We start from the raw sequence: 15,206 nt of genomic DNA, 5'->3' as shown, positions 1-15,206 counted from the left end.
ACAGTCCAGAAATTTATATTAAAAAATAAATATAAACTGTGCACTGTACACTTCGTATTCTTTGTTGAAATTGAAATCAATATTTTGAAAATGGGGAAAACATCCATAAAAATGTAAATAAATGGTATTCTATTATTGTTTAACAGCATGATTAATCGTGATTAATTTGATTTTTAATCACGTATTTAATCGTGATTAATTGTTTTAATCACTTGACTACCCTAATATTTATTCATTCACTTTTCTTAAGTATGGCACATACAAATTCTCTAAGTACATGTAGAAAAATCTAAAGCAATTAAGGAAATCAGTGTCCTAAAGGCAAAAAAATTTTATTTTCCCAACAACCATATTAACATCTTAATTCTCAAGTTCATGCTCAACACACTTCCCTACTTAGCATTCCCCACCCACAAAAAGGTAAGACTCCTGAATGTCCTGAAGCTAAAAACCACATCAAATGGCAGAACCCTAATTTAAACCATATTTTCTATTGGTTAAAAATATTAGGGTAATATTTTGGATGAAAAAAGTTTTAAGCACCTATTTGACCAGGTTACCTATGACCTCAAATGCCTGCAATTTTAACAAGACAATGAATGAACAAGAGATGTCAAAGGAAGAGCTGGTAATAGTCTTCCATAGCTTTGGATAACTATTTCTGTAGCAAAACTCTTTAAAACTACCAGCCTAGACACCATATATAATTGTTGCCCTTTGCCATGATGATCAATAATGAAAAACTACTGATATTTTCTTGCCCATTGAAAAGAGACATTCTGGCAGAATAGAACTTTGCAACTCTGTACCATGGAAACAAATTCTTAAGTGATTGGAAATCTTACAAACTAACCAGCAGAAGTCACAGTATACGTTTTAAAAGAGGATTTTGGTATTCCTATTCAAATATAAACATAATTTTGAGCTGGGTCTAACAACTGAAGCCATTGTTGGCCTATCTAAACTTCCATTTATTTCAGTTGAGATGAACACATAGGGCGTGGTAAGTTAGTCACACACACAATTTTGAATCTCAGACCAGTTACTAGAAGGCAATCATCAAAGAACACATAGATGGAGGACACACTGGACCTGGAAAGGTCTACATGACCAAATAAGTCCTTATGTCTATGGAATGTTACAAGGTCCTAATTCAGCAAGGCACTTACATATATGCTCATCTTTAAGCAAGAGAATACTCCCATTAACTTCAATGGGCTACTCATGTGCTTAAAGTTGGGCACATGGCCAAATACCTTGCTGAACTGGATTCAGGAGATTAACTACATTGTTATCCCAAGCCATCCCTCTCAGATCCAGTCTCCCACTGATTAAATAATTCACTACTTAAGCGTAAACACTCTGGTCTAATGCTGGCTGCATTCTGAGCCCTAATTAATGCTGCCCCCTCTCCCTCACCTTAAATCACGTAATGACACCCTCAAGGAGTCAATGAATTCTATTCACCCCAATAATAAGTTAAAAATGGGACAACCCTCCACAGCTCAGTAAATTATTTATGCTGGCCTCATACACTCTTCTGGAACGGCAAGAAGGAGGGAAGTAGTTTTTTCGTCCTCGTCGACTGCACCATAATCTGCTGGCTGACTAGGCATTCATGAGAGTCATCTGAGGGGGCACAGAACAGTTCTAAATATGGCCAGGGTGCTAACTTCAGAAATCTGTGAACATCTATTAACCATTACTAAACTGAACACTTCACTGAACACTGGAGAGGGAGGGGCTTTGTGCTGCCCCCACACAGAGAGAGATCAAAGGTGCAGCCAGCCCTGAACCATGAAAATACCTAAACCAGACACCAATTATTTTTCAGAGTGAATTATGTTAGCTCATGTATAAGGCCACAATAATTTGCATCTTCTGAACAAAGCTCCTGCTATCTTATTCAGCACATGCTGGGATATGGTTCCACCCAAGATGGATTCCCGGATAAAACCTGTGGTCAGAATAGCCTGAAACAAAACAATTCCCTACTGATAGACTTGAACATCTTCATTTGCATCATCTTTGCTTAGACATCACAAAGAATTAATGGAAGTTCAATGGCTAAACACTGTTGATTATACCCACCCAACTAACAGATATATACACACATGAGATTTTTCTATACTACAAAAAAATGTTCGTTATCCACACAGAAAATAATGAACTGTTCAAACATTGTGGCTATTACATAGGATTACCACCTCTCTTGTATCTGACCAGCCTGACTGTTTTTTTAAAAATGGATTTGCCAGTTGCCAGAAAAATACTTTAATCTGCCCCCCCCCTTTTTTTTTATTAACATGGGCCTAAAGATTTGCATTATTATCACAATATACTGGGATATCCAATGTTAAAAGTTTCTGTGTTCAGCTAAAGATGCTGCAGTGTTCCCACTTCTGCAGTTTAAGAAATAACAGATAAAAACTGTTGAAAACACAAATGCTGTCTGCCCACCAACACACAAACGCATTGCGTGTGTGTGTGTGCGTGAGAGAGGGTTTGAGTCACGTGAGAGTGAGAGGCATATTAAATAATGGAAGATCAGGGCAATGACACAAGTGATCCTACTACACACCCGGAAAAAAAAAGGCTCACATCAGAAATTGCACATTCAATGACAACTGGCTAAACAAAACAGACTACAAAGACTGGCTGGCAAAATGTGCTGATAAAACAAAGACCCATTTGTTATCAATGATGTTATCAATCTTAACTATCCGTGTTCCCTATCTGGATACAAGTAGTGGCTGTTCAAGGGGGAGTTTGTGGAGTTGCCTTGTGGTTAGGGTAGTAGTGAGCTTGCCTTGTTGGGGGTAGGGAGGGGGCAGGTTTTTGCATTTCAAAGGTGGTAACCTTACTATTGCATAGATATACATTTTAATTTATAAATAAAACTCTACTTGTATTTCAATATCATAAAAACCATGAGTTTACCCATGTGTGCTATCATTACAGGCCAAATTTGGCTTCCACTGAAATGGCAAAATTCCAATAATTTCAAATCAGAGTAGAATCAAGTCTTGGTTTTTTCCATCTATTCACCCCCCCCCCCCCCGAGCTTTCATCTGTCTTCCCCTCTCTCAGCTGTCTTCTATTTCTGTTCACATGCAAAATGGTCCTTGAAAGATCACTTGATATTAAATAAAGGATACAAAACTGGAGTGGTAGATAGGTTGTCTACGACAGGTTAAAAATAATATGGAGTTAACATGTATGTATTTAATGAATTTGCAAGCACAGCTGTGCGTGACTCTTGCAAGACTGTCAACTAAAACAATTAAGGGAAGAGCTGCGAATTGAAACAGAATGGTTTTGTTACAACATGGAAATAAAATCGTATTATTCAATTATATTACTTACACACTACTACTACTAAATACAAACATATACACCTACACACACACACTTAAGTTATTTCTATTTTTTAAAAGTTTGAAGTAAGATGATTAATCCAATGGTTTCTTTCAGGTGGTATATTCAGTCTTCAGTTTTAAAAAAGGACTCTCTCTCTCTTGCTATATATACAAATGAATGTGCAATGTAACTTAGCTGTTCATGTAACTTTTCATGTGCTCACCATTGGAATATCCTATTACAAATCATATGTTTAATAATTTTACTGGTACAGGATCTATTTTAAAACCCATTGGAGAAGCTTTACCTAACACAGCATATATACTGCAGGGATTTTCAAATTCCAAAAGATCAGATTGCGTTCTAACAGTTATACTCACCGGACAATCTGTGACCCTCTGTGGCCAGCAAAGAAACAAAACAAAGTTACCATCCACAAAATAATATATTTCATTTTTATTTTAATAATGGAACATATAAAAAGTTTATGCAGAAAAAGGACTGAGTGGAACAGAAAAGCATGAAAGTGTCAGAGTCCTACAGGCAATGAATAGTGTTAAATTTAAGTGTCTGACATTTTAGCAATAGAAATAATTTAAAACTACTCAACTTTTTGATAATACACAACAGAAAACCGTGAGAATTAAAAGTTCGAGACAAGTGATAAAAATCCATAAAAGTGATTACATAACATAGTTTTACTCTTAAAAAATAATATGGGAGAAATAATTATATTTGTAGGACTAACAAAAATCCATTCCATTTTCAAATACTTCCTATGGTTTTCTTATTACTCCTGGGGGGATTCTGCACTACTGCACATGTGCTGAATTTATGTCCCCCACAGATTTCTTTGCTTTCCCACAGAAAAATGACTGATAGGGAAGCAAAAGAAAAGCACAAGAGCAGTCATGCGACCCTACTCAGCAGTATGTTTCGGGGGCCCAGGGCAGCCAGCAGAGAGGTAAATCACTGTGGGGCAGGAGGCCAGACTAGGGAAGACATGGCTGGTGGCTCCTACCCTGCGACAGGCTCAGCTTCTAGTTCCAGCTGAGATGGGGAGGACGGGACTTCCTCTTCCCCTGACGGCATCCAGGGCCAGGTCAGACCCACCACCAAATTTCTCCCCTGTCTGCAGGAAGGTCTGCAAAGTCCCCCACTCCTGCTTCTTCCTGCACCCATCACTCCTTAGCTGCAGGGGAGGGATCCCTGTACAGGGAGCTGCTCCCCCATCCATCCAACCCCCGTGCATCCAGACCCCCCTCATACCCAGACCCTCCCACCGAGCCTCACCCCACACACTCAGAACCCCCCCTCTCGAGCCCCACCCCAACGAGTCATCCGCACTCAGATCCCCACCCCACCGAACGCCAGCCAGCTGCACCTGGATCCTCACCCTACTAAGCCCCACTCTGCCAGCATCTGGACCCCCCACTGAGCCCCCAACACCCAGACCCCCCTGCTGAGTTCTATTCCCCCCACACTCAGATCCCCAACCACCTTCATCTGGACCCCCCTGCAGAGTCCCATTACCATTGCACCCAGAACCCACCCCAACAAGTCCCTGTGCATCCAGATCCCCCCCACACCCAGATCTCCCACTGAGCTCCCCACACCCAGATTGCCCCACACAGAGCCCTCTCAACCTACACCTGGATCCCCCCACACTAAGCCCCTCCACACTTGGATCCTGCCTTGCTGAGCCTGCCTGCCAACACCTGGTGCAATTCACATAGACGCACAAATGGGCAAGGCCCTAGGGTGTTACTAGGGTAGGCCTGGTCCTTACGCTGTGCCAGGGGTGCAGACTCACCACTTAGTCTGTGTCCCGGGAAGGAGCTGCACAGTGATCTCCCACCTCTGTGCAGCCAGTAGCCTATGCTCCCCAATGCCATGCTGGAGCCTCCAATTTATTTGACAAATAAAATTTACAGAATTGTGCGCAGAATTTTTATTTTTTGGCACAGAATGCCCTCAGGAGTAAAGTCTTATGCAGACTTTGCTCGCTGTTAAAGATATCTGAATGTACTATATATGTTTTTCCTGAACAGCTAGAGCTCCCTTACTTCAGGATTTCTTCAGCAAACTATGCTTAATCACTATCACAATCAATTCTATGGCAACAAACTGGTATAATAAAACATAGGATAATGACCTCACTGCAAAATCAAGCAGGAGGAGAAGCTAGGTTGTGAAAGATATACATAAATATTTGTATTATACACAAGGGAATACAGTTGATAATGTCAAATAAGTGCTTTTTGCTTTAAAAACACTCCCTCTCTTTCCCACACCAGTTTTGCTGAATAGTGAAAATCAATTTTAAATACATAAGGCTATTTCTAATTAGACAACATAAAATATGCCTTAAAACTCAAAATGTACAAAACAAGGCCCTGACATATTTTCTAGTTCGATAAAAAGCAAGCTAGCCAGAAAGGATCACAGCATTTTAGAACCATCATGATTAGTTTTGTCATATTCTAGCAAGATCATTTACATTAGAGGCATTTAGTTATTGACAAGGAAAAATTATACACTTTATATAGTGCAGTAGTACTTACAATGTAATGTAATATTCAATGTTTAGCCTCTAAGCAGCCGATATCCTTTCTATAACGTAATAGTGCTCAACTGTCATTAAGATACGTAGGTGACAACTGAAGAAAAGGGGATTGCATTTAAATTTTGTGTTCTGGATCTTCTTCAGCAAAAGAATGATGAACTGACAAAAACCAACATCTAGTTAAACTACAGAAGAAAGATGGCATGTAAACTCACAGCCAGTTTTGAAACTCCTAAGAAATATCTAGTTAACATATTTTTCTTGGATATTTTAACTACTTAACATAGTGTTAGAATTAAGTATTGTGAAGCACTGCAATCTGGTAGTTCAACCTCTATTGTTTCATAAGATTTGTTTCTAGTCTTTGTACATGATATGGCCTCTGGCTCCCTAGATGAGATGTCTGGAACTACCATCATGGAAGAGAAAGTATGGTGTATTGCACAATATTGCCTTAAGAAACCATGATGCAAAGAGATTTATAACATAGCTTAGAATTGGAGCAATGCAACAGCAACCTATTAAAAAAAAATAGAAAAACAGTTGCTTGAAGTGTCACTGACAAAGAAGATGAAAGTATCAGACTGTAGTTTGGAATCTGGTTTCTGAACAAATGAACACATATGCTGGATATTAGCCAGTGTCAGTGCTGCACAGGACTAGCTGAACCATTCCCAGCTAGTGCAAGACTGCAGTCCAGATCTGAAAAAGATTATGAAGTTGTGATTTTTTGGTTCAGAAGTCACAACCAGAGCTGGTTAAAGTTGCAGCTTTGGTGCAGTCCGTTCAAGTACCAGACAACAAAACCACCACCACTCCTCTCCGCACCTCCCAAATTGAGTGGTACCACATCCCCATGTGTCAGGTCACAACACCACACACAAATATCCCTTTCTACCTGTGCAGGAATGAATTCAGCTGCTTGGGGTGAGGCCACTTCCTTCTCATCTCTCACCTCCAACCCCAAAAAGGAGGTAGCCAGCACAAGGGAATAAGGAGATGCATTACACCACACTTTACTTTCCTGCATGGGCAGGCAAGACAGGCCATAATCTGCCCCTTAAAAATTGGAAAAGCTAGAAAAATTAGGAACCTCCACCACTATGTTTGTATAAATGGAATCCAAAGCAAAATAACTCATTCTTCCTATACATGCCACACGTGCTTCAAAAATAACTAACAAACAATAGTAGTAAACATTGGCAAGTGTATTGATTACATATGAGTGGCAAAAAAGTCAGTTAAGACTAAAATTTTACATTATAGACAGAAAGCTTGATTTACTTCTACAATAGTTGGTAAACAAAATAGAATACAAAATTACAGTAAAATACGAAAAGAAAAATTAAAGGACCATTCCACTACTTTCAAATTGCTGCTAATTAAGGGCTCAATCCTGCACCCACTGTAGTTAATGGACATTTTGCTATCAATTTAAGCCCCAACCCTGCAAAATCTTATGCACATATTTAACATTGAAATCAATAGGATTGCTCATAGCAGCAAAGTTAAGCACATACATAAAGGTTTTCAAGATCTGGGCCTTACACAGGAACAGGATACAGCCCCCAAAGAAGTAAGTGATACAATGGTGATAAAAGAGGACAGCGAACATCTTAGGAAACTACTATAAAAGAACCAGTTAATAAACACGATGTCAACCATTTACAGGGTCATAAGTGTTCATCATGGGTTTCATAATATTTTGATATTTTTTTAAATGCTCCAGCTTCTGGAGACATGCTATCATGTAATAATCTCCACGAGCCTACAAATTTAAAAATGAAAAATCATTTTTTTAAGCCAATCATGTGATCTGTGGGGCCCCTGTCTCATGATTTACGAACACTTAGGGTTGACAATAACCAGCGGTGGATGGCTAGTGAACTTTGGGGCAGGTGCAGTGTAGCAGGAAAAACCTCACATGTATACAAATTTGGCATTTGCAATCAGGCACTTATGCATTATTTACCTATTTGGAATGTAACAGGGTCTCACTCTCTGTCTCCAGACTGGTATAGCAGCTGAGATAATACTAGAAGTGGCAGCTGCAGCAGCAAAAAGTGGGGAGCCTACTGGACGTTGCAGGAGAGTCAAGCCCCCATTTGGTCTGTGGTGTTGTTCAATGATTTCCCACAACTTTTCTCAGTGAGCCTGCCTGCAGCACTACAGATGGAAAGTCTCTGCATGACCCAATTACTGAAGTTTGCTCTTATTCCTGAGCTTGGTTCCTCTGCTCATGGGGCAAGTCACAGGCTGTGGTGACTGTAGGGCTCTCTAGTGTGCCAACGGAGTTTTAAAATTCAAAGCATACTGTGAAGCAAGATCAAAAATTGTTTTTACCTTTTGTGTTTTGCTCCTTTTTAATGTAAAACGTAGACTCAAATACCGCCCTTATTCCTCCATGTATTTTATGTTTGAAATATCAAACATCAGGAACTCACTCACTTCCTTCTTTACTAGAAGACTAAAGGAGGGATCTCACATCTCTCCATCTCCTAAAACTGGGGAGGAGAGGGAATGTAGGGAAGGGAGGGAATGTTTACTATTAGACAATCTAATGGTCCCCTCCAAACTGATTTACGGGGAGGAGACATCTACCAAACTACAGCTTTGCATCATCAACAAGTCCTCTGAAGATTTCACCAAGGTTTCACAACAAAGAGCGTGAAGACATTTAAAAAAAACAAAGTAAAACAAAATGAACACGTGTGAAAAGACTTGCAAGCTCTCTTTGTATATCAAAAAGTGCAAACATTTGGTTTGCATGTTTTGTAGTTCACCCTTTGTAATTGTATATTTTCTTATGTTATGTTCACTACCCATTGAAGACTGAACTTTAACATAAAAGGATACTGAACAACAATGTACATTAGGATCCAACACAAAATTTCAATCTAGTACATTGATGCATTAATCTAAGTTTTCCTCCAAAAAGCTGTGAAGTAATATCTATAGAACTAAATTATTAACTTACATCAGAAATGGACTTCTGCAAGTCAGTAACTAGCAGGATTTCAAGTGGCTTAAAACAGGGCATAAAAACATAGCATGTTGTCATTTTGATTTCGAAAATCTCTCATGAGAAGACATTCTCAAGATCTTTATCCCAACTTCCATGAAATCCTCAGTTATTTTGGATATTACAATATATACTGTACATAAATTAAATACAACCATATTTTGAGTAAAATGTTAAGAAATTGACCCCCTGCCCTTTCAGATAATGGCTCATCTATATTTAAAAGTTGCAGCGTCTGAAATACATTATTTCTGAAGTCCAAAGATCAATAAAAATAGTGACAGTTTCCCACAGAAATTGGCAAGTGGTATAAAGCAGCACAGTACTGATTAAATGGATTTCCCTAACAATGGTCATTTATTAATATGGAAATACAGTAGCATTCAGAGATAAGAAATTATGGCTGCCAGCTATGATACTTTGATAATGTACAAACATTTTCAAAAATAAGATTAACATGCAGGTGAAATCCACACATGCAGCAACGACAGAGAATGCCAACATGTTCATTGCGCCTTAAACAACTTCTGATACTGAGAGAAACCACAAAATGAGTATTAAAGCTCTTCTAAAGGGAAGTTAGAGAAATATAAATTTCTGTTTCTAGCCGTTGCAGATTGAGAAAATTCATGTCATTCTGATACCACATTGCTTTCCCCCCGAACTCATTTAAATTCTAACATTATAGCAGACTTTCTCTTCAGAGCAATTAGAGCTACAAGACATTTGAATACCTAGGCTACCAGCTTTTTGACAGTCTAAGGCCAAAATTTTCAAAGCTAGCTCCTGAATCCATATTTTCAGAAGCAATGATCACCCACAAATCCCCCCTGAAGTTAATGGCAGTTGCAGGTATTTAAAAAAAAAAAAAAAAAAAAACACTATGAATTTTGGAGCCTAACTCTATGGATCCATATTTGAAAATGTTGGCAAAAATCATTAATCTCTCATTCTGGCTGTGATTAAATCAAAGTGATTAAAATCATATCAGAGAGGCATTGGACATAAAGGGAAGCAAGATGATAATCAGAATGATGTGATTTTAAGTTCAATATCTCACAAACTTATAAAAACAAATGCTGTATACAACTGAAAAACTGAGAACTAGATTACTTTCTCGACTTGCAAAAAGCAACAGAGAGTCCTATGGCATCTTATAGACTAACAACTTGATGATTCATAGGATATCAGATCTTAAATCTGTCACAGTTCCTTAAGTCTGGCACTGCTTTCTGGAACTAATACAAGATTTAATACAGAAAGCCCTGGACCTCAGACCAGTATAATTTTCATTTCCCAAAACTACAGTAGGCAAGCAGGAAAGTAAAATAAGTGATAATCTGAAAAGAGCAGAGAGTGCTTGATACAGACAGATGTTTTGCAAACTACTCCACTAATTATTGTCAGTGCAACTCAATCCTGCCATACAACTGAAAAACCATTTCAATCTTAAATCACTCGTGAATAAAGAATACCAACTGTGTAAAGTCATATGTTAAATTCATACATGCTAGCACTAGTAGAGATTAGGATGAAACAAATTAAGTGCTTTCAACTGTGACCAAGGCCCATTTGAACCTACTGTTGATGACAAAGTAGAAAACTACTAGATCTTGTACAGAATTAGAGTTGACGATCTAATAGGTCATTTACATGTCGAACTTCTAGGATTCCATGAACCTAGGTCTATACAAGTGAAACATTAACTCCTTGTGCTACTTGTCGTTTTTAATCGTGATACAGTATATAGTTTTCCTCTTATGAAAAATCCTGTTTTTACACTCAGACAACCTATCCTCATGAATTCAGCTGCAAAAGGCATCAATTTATGACTGTACATGAAAATTACTTGGCTCTGCAATAGGACCAGAGTTATGATCCGTAAAGCAACTTTGTACTATTATACATGCATTACGTTTTAGAGATAACATACTTTAAAAGAAGCAAGATTAAAGCAGGGAAAAATGAGACACCTTTCTCCCTATGTTCAATTCACAACATTTATATTTTGTATAGTCTGTATTTCAAATATTTAAAAGCTATGAGCAGGGTATTTTTAATATTTTTTCAAGAACTATCATCACTAGTTGCCCAAAGCCTTTGGAGGGGTAAGCAAGATAAAAAAAAAAAAAAAAAAAAAAATTGCATTATTTTAAGAATAAACTGTTCCCAGACACAAGGAAATGCATTGCTGCCTGTATTTCAAAGAACATTACCATACAAGAGCAGATAATTAAAGGCAAAATGAATGGAGTGTATGAAACCAGAATGAATCCATAACACTCTTTAGTACTATGGAAACTATGGTTAACTATTCCTTTGAAATCTATGTTTAATTCATTGACCAAGTTGTAGTGATGTTTGAGAGGTCTGCAAAATATGTCACTGTACTATTTGAGTTAGAAAAATCACCCACTTTTTGCTCAGATTATCCACCCACCGACATTTGAACGGACGTCTCCCGCCAGACTGGAAACAAAGTAGTGTGAAAATAAAAGGCTCAGTTTCAAGCCAAACAGCCTATTTGATGAAACACTTGTCCAATTAAAAACTCAGTGGGCTTTCAACACAATGTTATGGAGCAAAATATAATATATTTGGTAGCTAACGTTTGACTTATATATGTTCACCGTTCATGTAGTTTTTCTCTAAAAATGTAGTAGAAGTTGTGATCCACTGGAGGGAACAATTAGAAATTTGGATTCTAGTTCTGGCTTTGCTACTGACTTGCTACAAATCCTTGGACAAGATCCTTAACTTGTCTGTGCTTCACTTTTTTCCAATATAGTTCTAAGATCTATAAATAAAAAGCATTGTGTAAATGTCAATTACTTTTAGAGACTCACTTCCTTCCTTCCCTCATGTTTCTCCTCTGAGAATATCAGCTCCTTGTAAACTAATTAACAGGCACATTTGAAGAGGCGCTGACAACTTGTCTAAGATCATAATTTATGTCCCTGGCAGTATTTCTAGCAAATGTCTTCCCCCCTTCCCCAAACTAGACAATTTGGGACTCAAGGAACAGTCATTATAAACTCACCAGCTGTGCCTCTGATGGGCTGATGGTCTTGATTTACAAGAACACTCCTTACGGCCGGGATGATGAACAATTCATAAAGTGTACTGAGAATACACGTTCTGAACAAATATCTCCCGTTAGTCACAAATGGGCAGAGCCGACGCGGTGGGAGGGGGCACATGGAGTCACATGCCTCCCCAGAGTTGCTGCTTGGCTTGTACTGAGCATGCTCAGTAACATCTGCTGAAGCCGCTGCCCTCACTCTGTCCCCTCACTATCAGCAGGTACGGTCGTCTCTTCACATGGGTGTGACTAGCACAGGTTTCTTTTTGCCTGTTTCTTGGTTACCTTATACACTGAAGTTCCCGCTCTCAAATGGGAGTCATGTCCTTGGTCCAAAAAGATCCTTTCCCTGTGACAACTTTTTCTTTAGCTCACACAGTCTGCCCCGATCAGCTTTGCTGGTCTGCAACCACCTACATACCCTCATTTTACATCTGTCCTCCTCAAAGATCTTTCTACATGAAGTGAAACTTAAAGTAAGGCTTTACACATGATTTTTTAAATTAGTTTTTGTATAAAAACATTTTTTGTTAAAACAATTAAAATATAGACATTTATATTTATAGTAAGAATTGCTTCAGACAGTCGAAGTTATAAAAAATAATATAAACAAACTGAGAAAATACTGAGACATGATTGGTATGGGTTATTGTTTGAACAGAGGACTGAGCTCTAGTCACATCTCTGATAGAGGCTTTGTCCATGGCCTCTGAAAAGTCCTTTAGCATCTCAACCACACTTTCCTTAACTGTAAAATGCTGATATTTATTTTCCTTACTGAGCTACTGTGAGAAATAAATGTTGAGTGCTATGTAGGTGCTTAGTATTATTATTACATCGCCTTTATTTCGCTCTTCTTAGTATTATACCCCAAAAAGATTTTTGAAATCTAGAACAGGAGGACACTTCTTAGAAACTCATCCAATAAGTTTAGGAAATATATTGTTGATGAAGATTTAAAAACAACACAATACATTTTATTTATAAAACTCTGCAGATAAAAGGAAAAACAATGGCAAGAACTATGACAATTTTATGAGCAAGGGCTGATACAACAGGGGTTCTTAAACTGGGGGTTGGGACCCTTCTGGGGGTCATGCGGTGATTACATGGGGGGGGTCGCGAGCTGTCAACCTCCACCCCAAAACCCGCTTTGCCTCCAGCATTTAGAATAGTGTTAAATATATAAAAACGTGTTTTTAATTTCTAAGGGAGGTCGCACTCAGAGGCTTGCTATGTGAAAGGGGTCACCAGTAAAAAAGTTTGAGAGCCACTGTGATACAAGAAAAATTTAAGCATTCAACAATTCTGTTAATTCTATATGTTACTAGAACAAAGGCCTGGTCCACACTAACCCCCCATTTCGGACTAAGGTATGCAAATTGAATTCGAAGCACCTTAGTCCGAACTTACCGCGGGTCCAGACGCGGCAGGCAGGCTCACCCGTCGATGCCGCGTACTCCTCTCGCTGAGCTGGAGTACCGGTGTCGACGGCAAGCACTTCCGGGATCGATCCGGGATCAATTTATCGTGTAAATCGATCCCAGAAGATCAATCGCTTACATCCGGACCAGGAAGTAAGTATAGAAGTACCCAAAGACTAATGACTGTTCATGTTTTATGGTAACCATGTCTGTATTTCCTAGGTCCCTTTTTTTTATTATCTTTTTTTATATTTTAGAAATGGTAACCATATCTCTAACAAGTTATTGTCGCTGTCTAACCTCAACCCTGAGCTTTTCCATTATGAGAATGTCCGGCAATGTTTTAAGATTCATAATAAATAATAAAAATTAAGAAGTTCTGTGTTCTAATTATATTTTAGGAAGGATGGAGTAGTGGCTGGGGAATGGGACTGGTCCCAACTCCTGGCTCAGCCACAGATTTCATGTGTGAGTTTAGGCAAATCACTTAATCTACACTGTGCCTCAGTTCTCTGTACATAAAATGGAGAATACCTAGTTACATCAAACTAATGTTGTGATGATAAAAAGCCATTAATGATCATTGGACATTCAGCCACTATGGTGATGGGAGATATACAAGTACTTAGATCAAAGCATTTACAAACATGCCACTCAGTGGTTAATACATAAACTATGTTCTTATACAGAGGGCCAAATTTCAACTTCAAATTTCTCAAAAGTAAAGTTAAATGTTTGCAGCTTCTGTTTTTCCCAAGGGAAAGTAAGGTTTGACAACAGCAGGTTTTTTATTAAAACACTTACAGTATTTCATAACCAGCATCTGAAACAGGCAAATGACTGAGCGAACATTACAAGGTCAATTGGCAGGAAAAAATTACACTTCTCAGATGCATACCTAATCTGGTTACAAATGTTTTATGCTTACTTTAGCAAACCAAATTTTCAAATGTAAAATCTAGCACTCATGCACATTATGCAGATTTGTGACATGCCGTGTAAGACTGTAAGTCCAGAATTCAATTAATGAATTATACTAATTCATAAGTATGGTTCTTATCTGTGACAGATTATTTTCTTCGTTTTATTTAACTACAATTTTTCTTTACTAATTTAATAATCTAAGAGGCGAGAGATCAAGGCTTTAGACTGAATGAAAAAATGCTTCTTTTTATAGATTTAAATTAAAATATTCAGGGAAAAAATAAAATTTCAGAGAATACTAATTTCAAACCTTCAGTTTATTAGATTCCTTCTTTAATCTCATGGCCCTGTTCCTGCAACTAGATCCATGTGGATGCAAGAGTTTGTCCACATGGGTGAGTTGGTAGAAATGGAACCTGCGTTACAAGAAGATCAGAAAGGCAAGGCCAAATTAAGCTCTGGAATAAAGCTGCCACTGAGAAATAAGACAATATCATGTCAAAAATAGTTGTAGGAGTGCAAAAAAAATTGTAATAATTTGAGACCAAACATGTATTGTAATTTATAGTCACAATTAATACTATTTAGCACATATATAGGCCTTTTTATGTTCAAAGCACTTTATAAACCTTTTTATCAGTATCTATTACCCATATACTTGTTAGAGACTATGTACGTGAAACTGTGTAAAAATAATAACCTCAGTAGACAAAACTAGATGGGGCATAGGAGAAAGGATGCAAACGTACAAACAAATTGACTGAGGCAATGTTTTCATATGTTTTGTTGAGTCCATTATTTTTGTAGGTTCTCTCATTTTTACTTTTC

General features: G+C 38.0%; 1 protein-coding gene across 8 annotated transcripts in view; it reads right to left on the bottom strand.

Annotated features, from left to right (window-relative positions):
* PHKB (phosphorylase kinase regulatory subunit beta) overlaps window positions 1–15,206 on the bottom strand; it is a 194,449-nt gene that overhangs the window by 170,318 nt on the left and 8,925 nt on the right. For 5 of the 8 annotated variants that reach the window (XM_034788873.1, XM_034788865.1, XM_034788867.1 and 2 more), the window contains one exon: window positions 3,741–3,758. The exons of the other annotated variants lie outside the window; for them this stretch is intronic. In XM_034788873.1, the coding sequence (XP_034644764.1) occupies window positions 3,741–3,758 (18 nt within the window). The remainder of the gene's footprint in view (window positions 1–3,740; window positions 3,759–15,206) is intronic. 8 annotated transcript variants of the gene reach the window in all.

The sequence above is a fragment of the Trachemys scripta genome, chromosome 13 (assembly GCF_013100865.1).
Source record: "Trachemys scripta elegans isolate TJP31775 chromosome 13, CAS_Tse_1.0, whole genome shotgun sequence".
Taxonomy (NCBI): domain Eukaryota; kingdom Metazoa; phylum Chordata; order Testudines; family Emydidae; genus Trachemys; species Trachemys scripta.
The sequence above is the reverse complement of the archived record's forward strand: the minus strand, read 5'-3'. Positions and strand labels throughout refer to the sequence as shown.